The sequence below is a fragment of the Bufo bufo genome, chromosome 9, assembly GCF_905171765.1.
Source record: "Bufo bufo chromosome 9, aBufBuf1.1, whole genome shotgun sequence".
Taxonomy (NCBI): Eukaryota; Metazoa; Chordata; class Amphibia; order Anura; family Bufonidae; genus Bufo; species Bufo bufo.
The window spans coordinates 193,924,827-193,947,385 of NC_053397.1; the positions used below are offsets into that span (position 1 = coordinate 193,924,827).

The window sequence follows — 22,559 nt, forward strand, 5'->3', positions numbered from 1 at the left end:
CACCCCATATGTGGCCGTAAACTACTGTACGGGCACACAGTAGGGCGTAGAGTGAAAGGTGCGCCGTTTGGTTTTTGGAAGGTAGATTTTGCTCTACTGGTTTATTTACACCATGTCCCATTTGAAGCCCCCCTGATGCACCCCTAGAGTAGAAACTCCATAAAAGTGACCCCATCTAAGAAACTACACCCCTCAAGGTATTCAAAACAGATTTTACAAACTTTGTTAACCCTTTAGGTGTTTCACAAGATTTAATGGAAAATAGAGATACAATTTCAAAATTTCACTTTTTTGGCAGATCTTCCATTTTAATTTTTTTTTTCCAGTTACAAAGCAAGGGTTAACAGCCAAACAAAACTCATTATTTATGGCCCTGATTCTGTAGTTTACAGAAACACCCCATATGTGGTCGTAAACTGCTGTACGGGCACACGGCAGGGCACAGAAGGAAAGGAATGCCATACGGTTTTTGGAAGGCAGATTTTGCTGGACCGGTTTTTTGACACCATGTCCCATTTGAATCCCCCCTGATGCACCCCTAGAGTAGAAACTCCAAAAAAGTGACCCCATTTTAGAAACTACGGGATAGGGTGGCAGTTTTGTTGGTACTAGTTTAGGGTACATATGATTTTTGTTTGCTCTATATTACACTTTTTGTGCGGCAAGGTAACAAGAAATAGATTATTTGGCACCGTTTTTTTTTTTTTGTTATTTACAACATTTATCTGACAGGTTAGATCATGTGGTAATTTTATAGAGCAGGTTGTCACGGACACGGCGATACCTAATATGTATACAATTTTTTTTATTTATGTAAGTTTTACACAATGATTTCCTTTTTAAAACAAAGAAAAAGTTTTAGTGTCTCCATAGTCTAAGAGCCATAGTTTTTTCAGTTTTTGGGCAATTATCTTAAGTAGGGTCTCATTTTTTGCGGGATGAGATGATGGTTTGATTGGCACTATTTTGGGGTGCATATGACTTTTTGATCACTTGCTATTACACTTTTTGTGAAGTAAGATGACAAAAAATGGCTTTTTTTACACAGTTTTTATTTTTATTTTTTTACGGTGGTCACCTGAGGGGTTAGGTCATGTGATATTTTTATAGAGCCGGTCAATACGGATGCGGTGATACCTAATATGTATACTTTTTTTTATTTATGTAAGTTTTACACAATGATTTCATTTTTGATACAAAAAAAATCATGTTTTAGTGTTTCCATAGTCTAAGAGCCATAGTTTTTTCAGTTTTTTTGCGATTATCTTGGGTAGGGTATGATTTTTGCAGGATGAGATGACGGTTTGATTGTTACAATTTTGGCGTACATGCGACTTTTTTGATCACTTTTATTACCTTTTTTGGGAAGTAAGGTGGGCAAAATTTCTATTTCATCATAGTTTTTTATTTTTAATTTTTATGGCGTTCACCATTCAGGTAAAGTAACATGACCATTTTATAGATCAGGTTGTTACGGACGCGGCGATGCCAAACATGCGTAGGGAATTTTTTTTTTTCATTTTTAATCAGTGATAAATGTGTTTTTTGATTTTTACATTTTTTTCACTTTTTTTTTTACCCAGACCCACTTGGTTCTTGAAGATCCAGTGGGTCTGATGTCTGTATAATACAGTACAGTACACTATATAGTGTTTTGTACTGTATTTTACTTACACTTTGTCTGCACAGATCTATGCCTTTAGCACAGATCTGTTCAGCACCATGGACAGCAGGATGCCTGAGAAGGCGTCCTGTTGCCATGGGAACCTTCCCCATCTGCTCAGTAGTGGCCAGAACTGCGCAGACGGGGAAGGGTAAGGAGGGGGGCTGTCTGGGGGCTGTCTGGGGGCTCTCTCCCTCTCCATCGGGGGGCTGCAAAGGCACAGGAGCCCCCCGATGGGAGAGGGAGGGAGCTCCCTGAGCTGTTAACCTTTTCCATACAGCGGTCCGTACGGACCGCGGTATGGAAAGGGTTAAATGGCTGACATCGCATCACAGATGTCAGCCGTTTATACCAGGGTGTCAGCAATGTGCTGACACCCTGGTATACCCACTAGCCACCAACGATTATTCAAGGGGAGGCGAGCGAGGGATCTCCCGCACCGCCCCCACCGCCCGCAACACCTCCCCTGCACCTCCCACCGGGATAAAATCATTCAGGGGTGCAGGGGGGTGAAACATATATATTTTAGGAATACTAAAGTCTCTGATCCCCGTGGTCAGGGACCGCGGAGATCAGAAACTACAGAAAGCGCAGCAAAACGCAGGTCTGAATTGACCTGCGGTTTGTTGCGATCGACGACATGGGGGGGGGTCACGGGACCCCCCCGCGCGCATTTAGCCGAGGTGCCTGCTCAATGATTTGAGCAGGCACCTTGTTCCGATCACAGCCGGCCGGGCGGCAGTGATCGGAAACAACACATGACGTACCGGTACGTCATGGGTCCCTAAGGACTCGGGAAACATGCCGTACCGGTACGTCATGCGTCCCTAAGGGGTTAAAGAATAACTGTCACACTTAGACCCTAATTTAAATTTTCATATATGTAGTTACTAATAACATGATATTCCAGAATCAGTTATATTAGACTTACCCCATATTTAATAAGATTCAGCCCTTAGCAACCAGTCTGCATAAAACTGCAATTTCACTATTCAGTTAAGATGGCCGCCACTGCCCTCACCCTGAGGCTAATCCCGCCTGCCCTTACTAGCCAGTAACAATAGCCCCCCAAAAGTGTCAGTAACCAGAGCCCTCCCCCCTAAAGGGTTAATCTCCTGCGACACAAAGGGGTCCTCTTACCACATGCTGCTTTCATTTATACACTGAGCAGATGGCAGATCTCCCTTCCCTGGTCTGCGCTGCTTCCACTCTGCATTCTCCAGCTCTGCTGAGTGAGGGAGCGTCTGCCAAGCGCAGGGACAGGGAGAAGTGCACACAGCCCAGGCACTGTTATCAGCTGCTGGGGAGGACCTGGCTTTAACCATTTACTTACAGTCCCTGGCTGTCAGTAATCTGACCTTGCACGCAGCCTGCGTGCTCCATCCTTCAACAGAGGACGGACCATGCCTAGCAACTTTATTTTAAGCACAGGTAAAAGTAGGCAGTACAGGGAACAAAAATGTGGAATTAAGGGGTAATTGAATACACAGTGAAAAGTTTAAATATGGCCACCAAGGTGATATTAATCACCACAATCCAATACTCCCAAAAAAAAAAAAAGACATTTATACTTTAAGTATTGATGAACTGATCTATGTTCTGCATTTTAAGGTGAAATTTGTATTGGTAAAAAAACAAAACTTAAAAAGATAAATTTATATATTTCATCATGCAAAATTAAAGAATGCATTGGCATTTATGCAATGGTGGTACTGTACAACAATGGAAGTCTTACCTCACATGATGGAATACAGTGCAAAGTATAAGGATCTGGGTACCACTGAAGAATTCCTGTGCACATGATATCCTGAGAATAAAAGTTACAAATAGTTATACTATATATTGATGCTTGGGCTAAAAAAAAAGGAGGGAGGGAACCATTGGTAGAGTATGTAACCATAGGGTAATCCCACACTTGGCAGATTAGAGGCTCACCTTATGTGGTTGTGCTAGCATAAGAACAACTGTACAGAGCGCATATAAGGGTGATGGTCTCAACCTCCAGACAAACAACCCCTTTCCTAGAGGAGTAAATAGTTCATATATACAAAATGGTACCGCTTCTTGGCGTGAGAAGAGCACTCATGGATTTCACAAGTTAACAGAGAATGATCCTATATTGTAGCAAGCTTAAAACAACATGTTTCGGGGAACATAGTGCCCTTCGTCATGTTCAAAAATAGCAACCAATTTACACTGTTACCAACTCTCCTTGGCAGGCTTTCCTTGTACGGCCCAGCAGGGGTACCAGCTTGTAGGATGACGGGTTTTTAGATATAGAAGGAGAGTTTGTAAACCTGATGAAATGCACTGTGTTCAACAAATGCTCAGTTTTAAGTTTGCTACAATAAAGGATCATTCTCTGTTCATTTGTAGAATCCATGAGTGTTCATGCACCAAGAAGCTGTACCATATTCTATATGTGGACCAAATAGTTTTAGCTATTTTTGCTTAGAACCAGATCTCCACGGTAACTCACCAAGATTTTGAACATCATTGGTATTTGGGCATACACAAATGGAATCTGTCATCATGGAAAGCTCTCTTAAAGGGGTGTTCCAGTTGTTATCCTTTATCCACAGAGTAAAAAAAAAAAAGATGTATCCCCAACCCCTGTGTCTTTTGAGCTATCCAACCTTTATGGTAATTAAAGGAGTATTCTGGTTGTTTGATGTTATCCCCTATCTACGGGATAGGGTATAACTATTAGATCGGTGGGGGACCTAATGCTGGGAACCCCACTGATCATGAGACCGGGGGCTCTGTTCCCACTGCAGGCCCCTCTGAAATGAACTGAACCGTCGGTCGCACATGTGCATTGCCACTCCATTCATTTCTATGGGAATTTTGGAGTACGCCAAGTACAGTGCTCACCTATCTCCGGAATTCATATACAAGTGAATAGAGCAGCCACATGCATGTGCGGCCGGCCACTCCATTCATTTTAGAAGGCTGAAGGGGATACGGGGCCCTCATTCTCGTGATTGGTGGGGGTCCCAGCAGTAGGACCTTTACTGATCTAATAGTTATGCCCTATCCAGTAGATAGGGGAAAACATCAAACAAACAGAATACCCTTTTAACTACCAAAAAGGTTGGATAGCTCAAAAGACATAGGTTGGGAATACATCTTTTTTTTTTTTACTCACTTGCATTCCCCAGCAGTAAGCCTCCAAGTGCTACAAGCTAATGCATACTGAGAACTCCTATGTTCTGTGATATAATGGATAGGACTCCCATGTTTTTCAGTTCATGGACCTTTTGCTGTCTGACTGCAGGAAATGCCATTGAGTAGAAATATAAAATAGTGCATTCTGCATCCATCCCTTTTGAGCTATCTAGCCATTATACACTGCCTGTCCCAAAAAAAAGTCGCCACCCAAAAAAAAGCCTTTAGCTTTGATTGCGGCACGCATTCGCTGTGGCATTGTTTCGATAAGCTTCTACAATGTCACAAGATTTATTTCCATCCAGTGTTGCATTCATTTTTCACCAAGATCTTGCATTGATGGTGGTAGAGTCTGACCGCTGCGCAAAGCCTTCTCCAGCACATCCCAAAGATTCTCAATGGGGTTAAGGTCTGGACTCTGTGGTGGCCAATCCATGTGTGACAATGATGTCTCATGCTCCCTTAACCACTCTTTCACAATTTGAGCCCGATGAATCCTGGCATTGTCATCTTGGAATATGCCCATGCCATCAGGGAAGAAAAAATCCATTGATGGAAACACCTGGTCATTCAGTATGTTCAGGTAGTCAGCTGACCTCATTCTTGGAGCACATACTGTTGCTGAACCTAGACCTGACCAACTGCAGCAACCCCAGATCATAGCACTGCCCCCACAGGCTTGTACAGTAGGCACTAAGCATGATGGGTGCATCACTGCATCTGCCTCTCTTCTTACCCTGATGCGCCCTTCACTCTGGAACAGGGTAAATCTGGACTTATCAGACCACATGACCTTCTTCCATTGCGCCAGAGTCCAATCTTTATGCTCCCTAGCAAATTGAAGCCCTTTTTCTGGTTTGCCTCACTGATTAGTGGTTTTCTTACGGCTACACAGCTGTTCAGTCCCAATCCCTTGAGTTCCCTTCGCATTGTGCGTGTGGAAATGCTCTTACTTTCACTATTAAACATATCCCTGAGTTCTACTGTTGTTTTTCTTCGATTTGATTTCACCAAACGTTTAAGTGATCGCCGATCACAATCATTCAGGATTTTTTTCCCGCCACATTTCTTCCTCGAATATGAGAGGTCCCCACTATCCTTCCAGTTTTTAATAATGCTTTGGACAGTTCTCAACCCAATTTTAGTAGTTTCTGCAATCTCCTTAGATGTTTTCTCTGCTTGATGCATGCCAATGATTTGACCCTTCTCAAACAGACTAACATCTTTTCCACGACCACGAGATATGTTTTTCGACATGGTTGTTTAAGAAATGAGAAGCAACTCATTGCACCAGTTGGGGTTAAATAACTTATTGCCAGCTGAAAGATAATCGCCCATGCCCATGCAGTAATTATCCAATAGGAGACTCATAACTATTTGCTTAGCTAAATCCAGGTGGCGACTTTTTTGGACAGGCAGTGTAGTTGTTCTTGGGAGGTTCTGAGCAGGGGTGCACCTAGCCTTTCTGCTGCCTGAGGCGAAAACGAAACAGAACCCCACCCCCCCATGCCAATTTCTTAACCTAACCCCTTTGCCACAATTAATGCGCTCATTGACCAAGGCCCTTCGGCTGCCTGCCTCTTGCCCCTACCTGGTGCTGCCTGAGGCGATCGCCTCACCTGGCCACATTGGTGGTGCACCCCTGGTTCTGAGGTGACAGTCATAATTTCAGTGCCTGTAGGTGCTTCTGCACTGGCTGACCATTAATAAAGTTGAGCATGCTAGTTAAATTGTCCCTCATTGATGACTAAAGTATATGAAAAGGTTCATGCACTGTTTTAGTAGAATATTTACTAGATGCCCTAGTTATAAAGAGGACTGGCCCATGACAGATCCTCTTTAATGCCTTTAGTGGCATAGCTTGGAGCTCCTGGGCCTCAATCCAAAATTTGTAACAGGGTCCCTACCTACTATGTGACAATAAATAAATGTTAAAGAACACTATTATCTTCTCATGTGGCAGAGGGTCCTTTGGGTATCCTCAAGCCCCAGGGGTTAGATACAACTGGTACCTCTGTACCATCAATAGCTATGCTGCTGGTTTGCTTAAAGGGGTTTACTAAGATGTAGATAATGATGACAAGCAGTTTGAGGAGGTGAGTACCACAGCCTCCTCACAGCTTACCAAACACAGCCATTAGATATTGGCTGTGCTTGGTATTTAAGCTCAGCCCCATTCACTCGAACAGAACTGAGCTGCACCTAAGATCCAAACCCCCGCCGATCTGATATAGATGATCCATCCTGAGGATGGGTCATCAATAAAGATGAGCGAAGTTCCGAAAAATTTGATTTGGCTGAAATTCAATTCATGAAGAATTACTTTGTCACACAGCACATTCCTTTGTATGCAGCGGACATAATGACAGGGAACAGGGATTGCGCCACCCCCCCCATCATAGAAGCCCTCAGATGCTGCGTTCATCACTGATCGTGGCATCTGAGATAAAAATTAAGGCCTTTCAGAGATAATCCAGTTTAAAAAATAGCCATCCTGATTGAAGACACCGCGTGAAATCTCATCACACGTCACCCCACGCGAGATTTAGTATGTTTTTTTTTTTTAACCGCCATTTCAGGAAGAAAACATTCATTACCACGAAGTATGAGGAAATTCGGCTTCGCGGCAAATCAAGTTTTACCTGAAATTAGGTACGAAGTCCACTTTGAATACTTCGATTGGCTCAACCCTAGTTATCAATATCAAAATCTCTGAGAACCCCTTTAAGGATAGATACAAGTACCATAAAACCTTCACTGAGAAAATCTAATCTGAGATTTGCTTAAGGGCTCATGCACATGAATGTATTTCTTTCCGCATCCAATCCTGGATGTGGACCCATTCACTTTAATGGGGCTGCAAAACATGCGGGCAGCACACAGTGTGCTGTCTGCATCAGTATGTCCGTTCCGTGGCCCCGCAAAAAAAATAGAACATGTCCTATTCTAGTCCATTGTATGGACAAGGATAGGACTGTTCTATAGAGGCCAGGATGTTCCTTTCCGCAAAATGCTGAATGCACACGACAGGTGTCCATATATCGTGAACTGCAAAATGTGAATGATCCCTAAGAGAATAGTCAGTTCGCCAGTTATCCTCGTCATACCTGCACCTTGGTAGGATTCATCCAGTGTTCTACAGAATCTGCAGTCATGTTCTTGGGTAGAATTACCGGGTCATTTGATGGATAGTTACAATAGGCTGTGCAGTTAGCCCCTGCAGGAAGATGATATCAGAAAAATGATTTTTTAAAATTTGTTTTATATCAAACCTGATAATAAAAAGGACAGTGGAGAAGCAGTGATTCATATTTGCAAAGGCGTGTTATTCTTTGATTTAAGCTCTGGCAACAGAAGTCCCTCTGACGCACACTCAGCATGTCACAAGAAAGACGTAAGACCGTGATACTAAATGAGTCAACTTTTTAAAAATAATATCACAACACAAGACTTGTTATGAAGAGAAGCTGTAAATGTCTACCCTGTACAGTCTGATCACCTAAAGAGCTCCTCACCGATTGTATGTCCACGGTCACACACGTAGTGGATACCGTTAACTTCTGGGGGTGGAGGACATGTTCCTGTTAGATCTTTGCAGAGGCTCAGTTTCTCTGTCCAGGTGCCATCTTTACTGCAAGTTGTAGATACCTATGGAATATAAAAACAGGTTGAACAGTTTGAGTCCCTTCACGTTGGTAAAGGGAGGAAGGTTAGGTATATATGAGAAAGAACAGTTATGGAGCATGTGCCATGATATCTTAGATAAAAGAGGGGGTTGCATTTTCATTAGAGGCCCCTTCTTAAACATTTTCTCTATGGACTGCTAGAAGGAAGCATCTACCATCTAAGCCCCTGCAAGAGTAGCTGCAGCCACACAGGAAGTTTTTAAGGGCTTTACATGAGTTGTTCCTGTTTCCTTAAAGGTTTTTTTTCGCTCTTGGATCCTGATGGCATATAACGAGGATATAACATTAAAGGAGTTGTGTCACTTCAACTAATAGCATTTAACATGTAGACAAAGTGAGTACAAGACACTTACTAATGTATTGTTATTTTCCATGTTGCCTCCTTTGCTGGGTGGATTCATTTTTCCATCACATTATACACTGCTCGCTTCCATGGTTACGACCACCCTGCAATCCATCAGCAGTGGCTGTGATTGCACACTCTAGAAAAAAGCACCAGCCTATGTGCGCTCCCGTAATTCCAGCCACCAGACAGGCCGGGACTTTATCCTATAGTATGCAAGCACCGCCACTGCTGATGGAGTGAAGGGTGGTCCTAACGATAGAAACGAGCAGGGTATAATGTGGTGGAAAAATAAATCCAGCCAGCAAAGGAGGCAATATGGACAATCACAATACATTAGTACCGTATTTTTCGCCTCATAAGATGCAGGGGGGAAAATGCCCCTGCGTCTTATGGGGCAATTTCTAATGAACACTTCCATTATGGAAGCGCTCCTTAGGACCGGAGGACCAGGAAGCAGTGAAGGCTCTGTACTCACCACTTCCTGGTCCTCGGCTGTCGGCTGTGCAGTGGCTGCGCACAGCGTGAGGGTAATCTGTGACCAGATCACAGCACAGGCGACAGCAGGAGGAAGAAGATCACTGGCGGTGAGGAGCGGCAGCATCCAGGAGCAGGAGATGCTGGGGGCTGATCTGAGGAAATGGGGGTGATGAGAAGCATAATGGCTGATAATGGGGGGGTGATGAGAGGCATAAGGGCTGATAATGGGGGCTGTCGAGAGGCATAATGGCTGATAATTGGGGCTGATGAGAGGCATAATGGCTGATAATGGGGATGATGAGAGGCATAATGGCTGATAATGGGGGATGATGAGAGGCATAATGGCTGATAATGGGGGTTGATGAGAGGCATAAGGGCTGATAATGGGGATGAGGAGAGGCATAAGGGCTGATAATGGGGGTTGATGAGAGGCATAAGGGCTGATAATGGGGATGATGAGAGGCATAATGGCTGATAATGGGGGTTGTCGAGAGGCATAATGGCTGATAATGGGGGTTGATGAGAGGCATAAGGGCTGATAATGGGGGTTGATGAGAGGCATAAGGGCTGATAATGGGGATGATGAGAGGCATAATGGCTGATAATGGGGATGATGAGAGGCATAAGGGCTGATAATGGGGCTGATGAGAGGCATAAGGGCTGATAATGGGGCTGATGAGAGGCATAATGGCTGATAATGGGGGCTGTCGAGAGGCATAAGGGCTGATAATGGGGATGATGAGAGGCATAAGGGCTGATAATGGGGCTGATGAGAGGCATAAGGGCTGATAATGGGGCTGATGAGAGGCATAAGGGCTGATAATGGGGATGATGAGAGGCATAATGGCTGATAATGGGGATGATGAGAGGCATAAGGGCTGATAATGGGGATGATGAGAGGCATAAGGGCTGATAATGGGGATGATGAGAGGCATAAGAGCTGATAATGGGGATGATGAGAGGCATAGGGGCTGATAATGGGGATGATGAGAGGCATAATGGCTGATAATGGGGGTTGATGAGAGGCATAAGAGCTGATAATGGGGTTGATGAGAGGCATAAGAGCTGATAATGGGGTTGATGAGAGGCATAGGGGCTGATAATGGGGATGATGAGAGGCATAATGGCTGATAATGGGGATGATGAGAGGCATAAGGGCTGATAATGGGGCTGATGAGAGGCATAAGGGCTGATAATGGGGCTGATGAGAGGCATAATGGCTGATAATGGGGATGATGAGAGGCATAAGGGCTGATAATGGGGCTGATGAGAGGCATAAGGGCTGATAATGGGGCTGATGAGAGGCATAATGGCTGATAATGGGGGCTGTCGAGAGGCATAAGGGCTGATAATGGGGATGATGAGAGGCATAAGGGCTGATAATGGGGCTGATGAGAGGCATAAGGGCTGATAATGGGGATGATGAGAGGCATAATGGCTGATAATGGGGATGATGAGAGGCATAAGGGCTGATAATGGGGATGATGAGAGGCATAAGGGCTGATAATGGGGATGATGAGAGGCATAAGAGCTGATAATGGGGATGATGAGAGGCATAGGGGCTGATAATGGGGATGATGAGAGGCATAATGGCTGATAATGGGGGCTGTCGAGAGGCATAAGGGCTGATAATGGGGCTGATGAGAGGCATAAGGGCTGATAATGGGGCTGATGAGAGGCATAAGGGCTGATAATGGGGATGATGAGAGGCATAATGGCTGATAATGGGGATGATGAGAGGCATAAGGGCTGATAATGGGGATGATGAGAGGCATAAGGGCTGATAATGGGGATGATGAGAGGCATAAGAGCTGATAATGGGGATGATGAGAGGCATAGGGGCTGATAATGGGGATGATGAGAGGCATAATGGCTGATAATGGGGGTTGATGAGAGGCATAAGAGCTGATAATGGGGTTGATGAGAGGCATAAGAGCTGATAATGGGGTTGATGAGAGGCATAGGGGCTGATAATGGGGATGATGAGAGGCATAAGAGCTGATAATGGGATTGATGAGAGGCATAATGGCTGATAATGGGGGTTGATGAGAGGCATAAGGGCTGATAATGGGGGCTGATGAGAGGCATAGGGGATGATATGGGGGCTGATGAGAAGCATGGGGCTCTTATCTGAGGTCTGATTGGGGATAATTTACATTGGGGATCTGATCTGAGGTCCTATTGGGGTCTTATTAACATTGGGGGTCTGATTGGGGCTGTCAGCTGAGGTCTGATTAATATTAGGGGTCTGATTGCTGGTCTGACCTGAGGTCTAATAAAAAAATATTTTTCTCTTATTATCCTCCTCTAAAACCTAGGTGCGTCTTATGGGCCGGTGCATCTTATAAGGCGAAAAATACGTCAAGTGCCTTGTATTAGCTTTTTCTACATAAGAAATTACACTTGCTGAAGTGATAAACCCCCTTTAAAGGTTGAGGTCTGCACTCTTATGAATTGTTAGGTGCTTGCAAAGGACTAAATAGTTATATATAATGTTTTATGATGAATCCGCAGCAGTAGAAACTTTCAATTAAATTGTCAATTTATTGTGAATATAAAATATCCAAATATATGATCCAGACTTGGCATGTAAATTGCTTTGTAGGATTCAGATATCCACCGGATGTTTCGGTCCCTGTAGGACCTTCCTCAGCGGTAATAAATCTGTGGGTGAATGCAGCAGACAGGAGGGCTAGGATATGTCATCAATGTCAGAAACGTGTGGGTCCCACATCTGGGACCTGCTCTTATCTCCAGAACAGGGCCCCTGAAGTGAAAGAAAGCACACAGCGTGCTCCCCATTCATTGCTATGGGACCGCTATGGAAATCCCAAATGGTTGAACAGAGAGCAGACCATGCAAGTGCAGCCACCGCTCCATTCACTGCTATGGGACCGCCAGAAATAGGCGAGCTGGGGCCCTTGGCTATTTTCGGAACTCCCATAGCAGTGAACAGGGGGGCTGTGCATTTGCGGCTGCTCTCTTTTCACTTTGAGGGCCCTGTTCTGGAGACAGGAATGAGTCCTAGAAATGGGACTCACATCTATCTGACATTGATGGCATATCCTAATAATATCCAAACCATAAAGACATAATCCACGGCACTTACCCCATTCAATAGAAAGTCCCCTTTTGAAAGGGAATTTCTATTGAACGGGGTGAGTGCCATGGATTATATCTTTATGGTTTGGACTTTCTCTATATTATTTTCCTCCGCTGAGCACCCCCCATCGTGTGCGCCCTTGCTAATCTGGACTCCGATAGTGTCTGGGGCAGTGCCGACCATCTACACTTTCTTGTGAGGAGTAGGATATCCTAATAATATGCCATCATGGTCTGAGATGGGCCAACCCTTTTAAAAATGTTGTTTATTTTGTGCAATTCCCACTTGTTGGAAGCGTCCCTTGATAATAAGCAGATTACAAAATTTCCCCCTTTCATAGACCCCCGATGATCGGCTGTATTCTGTAAGGAAAGCCAGCAGTAATTTCACTGCAGCGCCACCACAGCACAAATGAAGTATCGCACAGTGTCCATTGAAATCCACGGGTTATCTTTGTAATGCCAAACAGGACAGGTCCTCCAAAGTAAGGCTATGTCATGGATCAGCAAAAATGCTCCTGTTTGGATAATACAACCGTCTGCATCCGTTATGAACGGATCCAGTTGTATTATCTCTAAAATAGCCATGACGGATCCAGCACTAAAACCATTGTAAGTCAATGGGCGCCGAATCCGTTTTCTTTTGTGTCCAAGAAAACGGATCCGGCATTATTGACTTACATTGTGATCCATCTTGCCCTGCACCCCATGATGCACTGCAATGAGACAGAACAGAATGCATTCTGGAACACTCCATTCCTTTCAGTTCAGTTTTGTCCCCATTGACAATAAATGGGGACAAAACTAGTACGTTTTCCTCCGATTTTAAGATCCTATGACGGACCTCAATATCAGAAAGGAAAACACTGATGTGAAAGTAGCTTAAGAGATGCTATCTGCAATTGACTGTGGCCAAAAGATGAGGACCCTGAACAGAGGAAACCCTTGAGTTACCTCATTGCTATCATTCTGAAACACAGTCCTCTTAGGACTCATGCACTCAACCGTTGTTTTGGTCCGTGTGCTGTCCGCATCCGTTGCTCTGTTCCGTGGTCCGCAAAAAAAATATAACCTGTTCTATTCTTGTCCGTTTTGCAGACAAGAATAGGCAGTTATATTAATGGCTGTCCATGCCGTTCCATAAATTGCAGAATGCACACGGACGCCGAATGTTCTACACGCCGAATGTTTTGCGGATCCGCAATTTGAGGACCACAAAACGCCACAACGGTCGTGTGCATGAGGCCTTAGATTGCAAGTTGTAGGCAGGGTCAGACTGGGATTCCTTTGCCCCACCACAGTAAATAATTCTCTGGGCCCAATCCCGATATCATCAATAAATTTGAATACTGTAGGTTTTGGTCTTAAGGAATAGATCCTAGTGGCTCCAAAGGCAGCTCTGAATTAGACGCTGTTTTGTTAACAGCGTCTAATATACCTGCTACCTGGTCCTCTGGTGGTCCCTTTTGCTTGGATCGACCACCAGAGGACACAGGCAGCTCTGTAAAGTAGCACCAAACACCACTACACTACACCCCCCCTGTCACTTATTAACCCCTTATTAACCCCTGATCACCCCATATAAGACTCCCTGATCACCCCCCTGTCATTGATCACCCCCCTGTAAGGCTCCATTTAGACGTCCGTATGTGTTTTGCGGATCCGCGGATCGGATCCGCGGATCCGCAAAACACATACGGACGTCTGAATGGAGCCTTACAGGGGGGTGATCAATGACAGGGGGGTGATCACCCCATATAGACTCCTTGATCACCCCCCTGTCATTGATCACCCCGCTGTTAGGCTCCATTCAGACGTCCGTATGTGTTTTGCGGATCCACGGATCCACGGATACGCAAAACACGGACACTGCGGATCCGCAAAACACAGACACCGGCAATGTGCTTTCCGCATTTTGCGTATCCGCACATTGCCAGAACTATATAGAAAATGCCTTTTCTTGTCCGCAATTGTGGACAAGAATAGGACATGTTCTATAGGCTCTACAAAAAACGCAGTGTTCCCACGATCAGGCCTGATCTTGTGCGCACACTTGCGTTCAGTCCGCCCCACCGCAGTGACAGAATTTTATTTTTTTCTGATCACTGCAAAAACACCGTAAAATCGCTGCGGCGCTATAAAAAGATCACTTTTGAGGGGCATGGCGAGTTCATAGAAGATTTTTTTGTCACAAGTTAGCGGAAATTGATTTTTTTTTATAGTTTTTTTGTTTTTTCTTACAAAGTCTCATATTCCACTAACTTGTGACAAAAAATAAAATCTCACATGAACTCACCATACCCCTCACGGAATCCAAATGCGTAAAATTTTTTAGACATTTATATTCCAGACTTCTTCTCACGCTTTAGGTCCCCTAAATACCCCACATGTTACCCCATTTTGGAAAGAAGACACCCCAAGGTATTTCGTGAGGGGCATGGCGAGTTCATGTAAAATTTTATTTTTTGTCACAAGTTAGTGGAATATGAGACTTTGTAAGAAAAAAAATAAATCATAATTTTCCGCTAACTTGTGGCAAAAAAAAATTTTTGAGGAACTCGCCATGCCCCTCACGGAATACCTTGGGGTATCTTCTTTCCAAAATGGGGTCACTTGTGGGGTATTTATACTGCCCTGGCATTTTAGGGGTCCTAAAGCGTGAGAAGTAATTTGGAATCCAAATGCGTAAAAAATGCCCTGTGAAATCCTAAAGGTGCTCTTTAGAATTTGGGCCCCTTTGCGCACCTAGGCTGCAAAAAAGTGTCACACATTTGGTATCGCCGTACTCAGGAGAAGTTGGGCAATGTGTTTTTGGGTGTCTTTTTACATATACCCATACTGGGTGAGAGAAATATCTCTCTAAAATGACAAGTTTGTATAAAAAATGGTAAAAATTGACTTTTACAGAGATATTTCTCTCACCCAGCATTACCCTACTTCTTCTGAGTACGGCGATACCACATGTGTGACACTTTTTTGCAGCCTAGGTGCCCAAAGGGGCCCAAATTCTAAAGAGCACCTTTAGGATTTCACAGGGCATTTTTGGATTCCAGACTTCTTCTCACGCTTTAGGTCCCCTAAAATGCCAGGGAAGTATATATACCCCACAAGTGACCCCATTTTGGAAAGAAGACACCCCAAGGTATTTCGTGATGGGCATAGTGAGTTCATGGAAGTTTTTATTTTTTGTCACAAGTTAGTGGAATATGAGACTTTGTAAGAAAAAAAATGAAAAAATAAATCATAATTTTCCGCTAACTTGTGACAAAAAATAAAAACTTCTATGAACTCACTATGCCCATCAGCAAATACCTTAGGGTGTCTACTTTCCGAAATGTGGTCATTTGTGGGGTGTTTTTACTGTCTGGGCATTGTAGAACCTCAGGAAACATGACAGGTGCTCAGAAAGTCAGAGCTGCTTCAAAATGCGGAAATTCACATTTTTGTACCATAGTTTATAAACGCTATAACTTTTGCGCAAACCAATAAATATACACTTATTGCATTTTTTTTTATTAAAGACATGTAGAACAATAAATTTAGAGAAAAATTTATATAGAAATGTAGTTTTATTTGAAAAATTTTACAACTGAAAGTGAAAAATGTCATTTTTTTGCAAAAATTTAGATCAATTTCGATTAATAACAAAAAAGTAAAAATGTCAGCAGCAATGGAATACCACCAAATGAAAGCTCTATTAGTGAGAAGAAAAGGAGGTAAAATTCATTTGGGTGGTAAGTTGTATGACCGAGCAATAAACCGTGAAAGTAGTGTACTGCAGAATTGTAAAAAGTGGTCTGGTCATTAAGGGGGTTTAAGCTAGGGGAGCTGAGGTAGGTAAGAAATGCATGTATTTAAAGTGTGTTTTTCAGACAGCAAAGGAAAGGTAGTGAATGCATGCGCTATTTGGCACTGTTTGGGCATAGCAGACATTGGGGGTCATTTACTAATCTGAAATACGCCTAAATTTCAGGCGCAGATGGCGGCACAACAGTTAGTTGCGCTGATAACTGCAACTTTGCCACGCTCACACCAGGTCTAAAATTGTGGGCGGAGAAGGGGATGGGCCAGCAGACCCGTCTCATTCATCATTTTCTACGCCTGTTTTAGGTGTAGAAAATGGTCTAAGGCCTATTGCACACGACCGTATGGCTCTTTCAGTATTTTGCGAATCTGCAAAAAATACGGATGACGTCCGTGTGCATTCCGTTTTTTGCAGAACAGAGCAGCTGGCCCCTGATAGAACAGTACTAACCTTGTCCATTATGCGGACAATAATAGGACATGTTCTACGGAAAAACGGAAATACGGAAACGGAATGCATACTGAGTATATTCAGTTTTTTTTGCGGACCCATTGACATGAATGGTTCTGTATAAGGACCATACGAAACGCAAAAAATGGAATGTAAACTAAAAAAAAACGTTTGAGTGCAAGAGGCCTAAGTGTAAGACTGCTCAGAAGCTCAGTCTTACATTTAGAACTGGCGTTGGATGCGCCGAAGTTATGGAGAGGCCGGCGCCTCTTCATAACTTCGGCGGATCCATCGCCATCTATGGGCCTTTATTAAGACCGGTGTCTAAAACGCTCTTCTTAATAAATGTGCCCGATTATTTCTATGAGCACTCCATGCACTAATCGCCCGATTTATCTGTTTTATTTTAGCACTCTATAACGGCATTAGCTTTGGTTTGCATTCTAGTATTATTTAAGTATTGCACGGTGATGCACTGTGTAGCGGTATTACTTTATTTTTACTTCCATCTTCGCACCATATGAATATTTAATCCTACCTTTGACTCATACATCTTATGCATTATAAGTATAAACATGACTCCAAATTGCAGTCTACTACGCCGCTGCCATGTCCTCTATCCCGTAATATCATTTACGAAGCCAAACGCTAAGAAGCTGAACTGTATAAACATCAATATCGTTTCATAGGACTCTCCACTTCCTACAGCTGACAGGATGATAAAACAGCAGTAAATTATCCTACAGTTCAGATATGTCAAGCAGTGGTGACACTTGAGTGCTAAAACTGTTATATTAAAATCATATCCTTTTGAACACCTCCCTCCTGCTGTTATTAAGTGGTCCATGTCAGAGACACGGCATCACTAGATGTGACAGTCAGACAGCGGCGAGATGCAGATCACCGTGCCCCGCTGCATACACCAGCCTCCTGCTGACCTTCATTGCTCGGCCAATATGTCTGTTTATATTTCCATTACAATCATTTTATATCAATAATGCCTATTTAGAATTTACATCACGAGATTAAAACTGCCACCTCGAAGCTTTTTTAATGACTCATTGAATGAAGTGTGATCTGAAGCTGTTACACTTTCGCAAACCACCTACTGCTTTCCTGTCATGAGAAGATCAAATTATTCAACCTTCAGGAAAATTAGCTTCCAATTAGCAGGTCATCCTCATTTAGAAAGTGTATCATTGTTTTTCCAGAAAAAAAATAAAATAAAAAATACCCAAATTACATTTGATTTGTATTCCTTAAGGCCTCGTGCACACAAACGTATTTTCTTTCCGTGTCCATTCAGTTTTTTTGGTGGACCGTATGCGGAACCATTCATTTCAATGGGTCCGCAAAAAGCCCATTACTCCGTGTGCATTCCGTTTCCATATGTCCGTATTTCCGTTCCGCAAAAAAAATAGAACATGTCCTATTATTGTCCGCATTACGGGCAAGCATAGGACTGTTCTATTAGGGGTCAGCTGTTCCATTCCGCAAAATACAGAATGCACATGGACGTCATCCGTATTTTTTGCGGATCCGTTTTTTGCGGACCCCAAAATACATGCTGTCGTGTGCATCAGGCCTTATGAAGAGCTTGATTTTCTTACATACACTCCAATACGTAATTGATGTCTGCACATCAGGGCTCTTTCACACTTGCGTTCTTGTCTTCCGGCATAGAGTTCCGTCGTCGGGGCTCTATGCCAGAAGAATCCTGATCAGGATTATCCCAATGCATTCTGAATGGAGAGAAATTCGTTCAGGATGCATCAGGATGTCTTCAGTTCCGGAACGGAACGTTTTTTGGCCGGAGAAAATACCGCAGCATGCTGCGCTTTTTGCTCCGGCCAAAAATCCGGAACACTTGCCGCAAGGCCGGATCCGGAATTAATGCCTATGAAAGGCATTGATCCGGATCCGGCCTTAAGCTAAACGTCGTTTCGGCGCATTGCCGGACCCGACATTTAGCTTTTTCAGAGTGGTTACCATGGCTGCCGGGACGCTAAAGTCCTGGCAGCCATGGTAAAGTGTAGCGGGGAGCGGGGGAGCGGGGGAGCAGTATACTTACCGTCCGTGCGGCTCCCCGGGCGCTCCAGAGTGACGTCAGGGCACCCCAATCGCATGGATCACATGATCGCATGGATCACGTCATCCATGCGCATGGGGCGCTCTGACGTCATTCTGGAGCGCCCCGGGAGCCGCACGGACTGTAAGTATACCGCTCCCCCTCTCCCCGCTCCTACTATGGCAACCAGGACTTTAATAGCGTCCTGGCTGCCATAGTAACACTGAAAGAATTTGGAAGACGGTTCCGTCTTCAAATGCTTTCATTACACTTGCGTTTTTCCGGATCCGGAGTGTAATTCCGGCAAGTGGAGTACACGCCGGATCCGGACAACGCAAGTGTGAAAGAGGCCTTAGGAGGTTAGCTAGATTGTCTGCAGTTCTCATAAGGGGAAATGTGACAGTCTGTGCAAAATTGATGCATTGTGTCATGACTGGAGATGAGCGAAGTATTTAAAAATTTGATTCGGCTGCTGTGCCGAATTTTACCCAAAAATCCGCTTTGTGATGAATTATTTTGTCATAAAGCGCTTTTCTTTGTAAGTAGTGTGTGCAATGACAGGGATCAGCCATGGCACCACCCCCGTCTTTGTACCTCTCAGATGCCGCATTCATACGTGATCGCAGGATCTGATATGAATAACAGAGTTTAAAATAACTAAAAAAACTTACCTGATCCTTTTGCTCGTGATGGGCAGCCCGCCACCATCTTGCTTGAAGGTCTGACGCGCAGCCCAATATGAGGTCATTACGCCAGCCGGAGTGGTGAGATCATACATCACCGCATACGTGATTTCGGCTAAGATCTTCAAGCAAGATGGCGCCGGGCTGCCCATCGCGAGCAAATGGATTAGGTAAGTATTATTTCTGGTTAAATCGATTTGCTACATGCTAAACACGAGGGAATTCGGCTTTGCGGTGAATCAAATTTATCCTGAAATTCAGATCAAAGTCCACTATGTGGACTTCGATCCACTCATCACTAGTCATGAGTCTGACTACTGGCTGTGGGGGCAGAGCATGACAGAGGGATTCTATCTAAAAGGGGTTATCCAGGTATTTGATATCGATGGCTTATCCACAGGATACAGTGGTGTTTCAAAGTTTGCAAACCCTTCAGAATTTTCTATATTTCTGCATACATTTGACCTAAAACTACATCAGATTTTCACACAACTCCCAAAAGTAGATAAAGATAACCAAATCAAACAAATAAGTTGAAAATATTAGACTTGATTATTTATTGAGGAAAACTATCCAATGTCACATGTCTAAGAGTGGTAAAAGTATGCGAACCTTTAGGATTAGAAGATATTTTGAAGGTGAAATTAGGGTCAGGTATTATAAATCAACGGGGCAACAATCAGGTGTGTTATTGGATGACCTGTTATATTGAAAGAACTGGGAGCTATCAAATTCTGATCTTCACAACACATGTTTGTGGAAGTGTATCATGGCACATACAAAGGAGATTTCTGAGGAACTCAGAAGAAGAGTTGTTGATGCTCATCAGACTAAAAAAGGTTACAAAACCATCTGTAAAGAATCAGTCAGACAGATAGTGTACAAATGGAGGAAATGCAAGACCTTTATTACCCTCCCCAGGAGTGGTTGACCAATAAAGTTCCTAAAGGCCTTTAGCACATTAGTTAATGTTAATGTTCATAACCATCAGAAGAATACTAAACAACAACAGTGTGCATGGCAGGATTGCAAGGAGAAAGTCGCTGCTCTGAAAAGCAGTCAGTTGGGGGGGGGGGGGAGAAAGAGGCCGCACAAAGCCAATTTGTTTGTAAAATTAGGTTATGTAGCCGAATCACATTTTTAAGAACTTTACTCATCTCTAGTCCCGACCTTAATCCAATAGAAATGTTGTGGAAGGACCTGAAGCAAGCAATTTATGGAAGAAAACCCACCAACATAAGAGAGTTGAAGCTGTTTTGCACGGAGGAATGGGCTTAAATTCCTCCAAGCCATTGTGTAGGGTAGGACTAATCCAGAATTATTGGAAACATTTAGTTGCAGTTATTGCTGCACAAGAAGGTCACATTAGATACTGAAAAGGGTCACAATTTTGCCACTCACAGACATGTGATATTGGATAATTTTCCTCAATTAGTAAATGGTGAAGTCGAATATATATTGCTCATTTGTTTGATTTGGTTATCTTTATCAACTTTTTGGACTTGTGTGAAAATGTTACATATATATATATATATATATATATATATATATATATATATATATACACACACACACACACCAAGGAAAAAAGGCGGCACTGGTACAAGATCAGTTGAAGTTAGGGTGCACGTCCCAAGGGGAATAGGCTTCTTACCCCAATGTATAAATCCAGAAAAACGGGCGGCACTCCAAGAGATAAAAGAAAGTGAACCTTTATTCACCCAGGTGGTGCAACCACCTGGGTGAATAAAGGTTCACTTTCTTTTATCTCTTGGAGTGCCGCCCGTTTTTCTGGATATATATATATATATATATATATATATATATATATAAAGAAAGTCCAGCGGGAGCACCAACCAGGATATGGGTGCAAGGTCCAATGTAGGGTGACGGCAATACCCGATAATATGGAGACGAAAAAAGTGGGACTGCACTCCGGAATAGTGGTGAAGTGAAGGATTTTATTCACCCATAATATGGCAAACTTGCAGAGTTTGCCATATTATGGGTGAATAAAATCCTTCACTTCACCACTATACTGGAGTGCAGTCCCACTTTTTTCGTCTCTCTCTCATATATATATATATATATATATATATATATATAACTCTGAAGGGTTTGCAAACTTTCAAGCACCACTGTATCCTGAGGATAAACCATCAATATCAAAATCCTGAATAACCGCTTTTAGATAGAATCACTGTGTCATGCTCTGCCCCCACAGCCACTATGCATGACACAAAGTCACATTTCCCCCCTGGATTGCAGGGTGGTCCTAACCCCTGTATAATGTATAATGTGATGGAAAAATGAATCAAGCCAGCAGCAAAGAAAGAAATATGGACAGTAACAATACATTTAACTTTGGCTACATGATAAATGCCACTTGCTGAAGTGGGACAACCTCTTTAAGGGTGTGCATTGAGGGTGCTAATCTCCTATGTGCCTTACAAGAACTGGCAGAGAAGAGCATTTAGTGAGACGATTGAGCCGAGCAGCGGCATTCAGTAGACTCGGCAGTGTAGCTGCCAAATATCAATATGGCATGATAAGCCATACGAGGGGAACGCGATTCCTGGCAGCTTGAAAGTTTTATTAAAAACACTTTCGCAACAGGAAGCAATTTCACTTCCTGCACAAATAGATGTGTAAAGTCCACATGACTCCGCAGCGATCTGTCACTCATCAATATTCTATGGATTTTACTCACATACCTGGAATGATCTAACCACCTCCCCTGCACTGTGCTCTTCTCTTCTACCGCACAATGGAGATGTAAATACATAAAATAGAACATCGTTTAAATGCATCCCTACTGGATTCCAAACACGTAGCCAGGAATCAATGCCCTGCCGGAGGGATACACAGACTGAGAGGTGAAATCATTTTGGTTGTGTCCTGTGTTTAATTGGTCCCATTATCATTTCTTGTATTAACACTGTCTATTTGTGCAGAGACCAACCGTGAGTTTCGCAGATTTTTGTGCTCTAATTATAAAAAAAATTAAATTGCAACTGAGCAGCGCACTCTACACCATATTGTATGTTGAAGTGCCCTCAAGTGGACAGGGAGACGTCTTTCCTCTACACTGCAGATTACATGAGTAATTCA

At 43.4% G+C, this 22,559-nt stretch overlaps 1 protein-coding gene across 2 annotated transcripts in view; it reads right to left on the reverse strand.

The window, feature by feature from the left end:
- Positions 1-22,559, reverse strand: part of PAPPA2 (pappalysin 2) — a 203,653-nt gene that overhangs the window by 18,153 nt on the left and 162,941 nt on the right. For both annotated transcript variants that reach the window (XM_040408294.1, XM_040408293.1), the window contains exons 19-21: positions 8,347-8,479; positions 7,939-8,048; positions 3,399-3,470 (exon numbers count right to left, since the gene is read on the reverse strand). In XM_040408294.1, the coding sequence (XP_040264228.1) occupies positions 3,399-3,470; positions 7,939-8,048; positions 8,347-8,479 (315 nt within the window). The remainder of the gene's footprint in view (positions 1-3,398; positions 3,471-7,938; positions 8,049-8,346; positions 8,480-22,559) is intronic.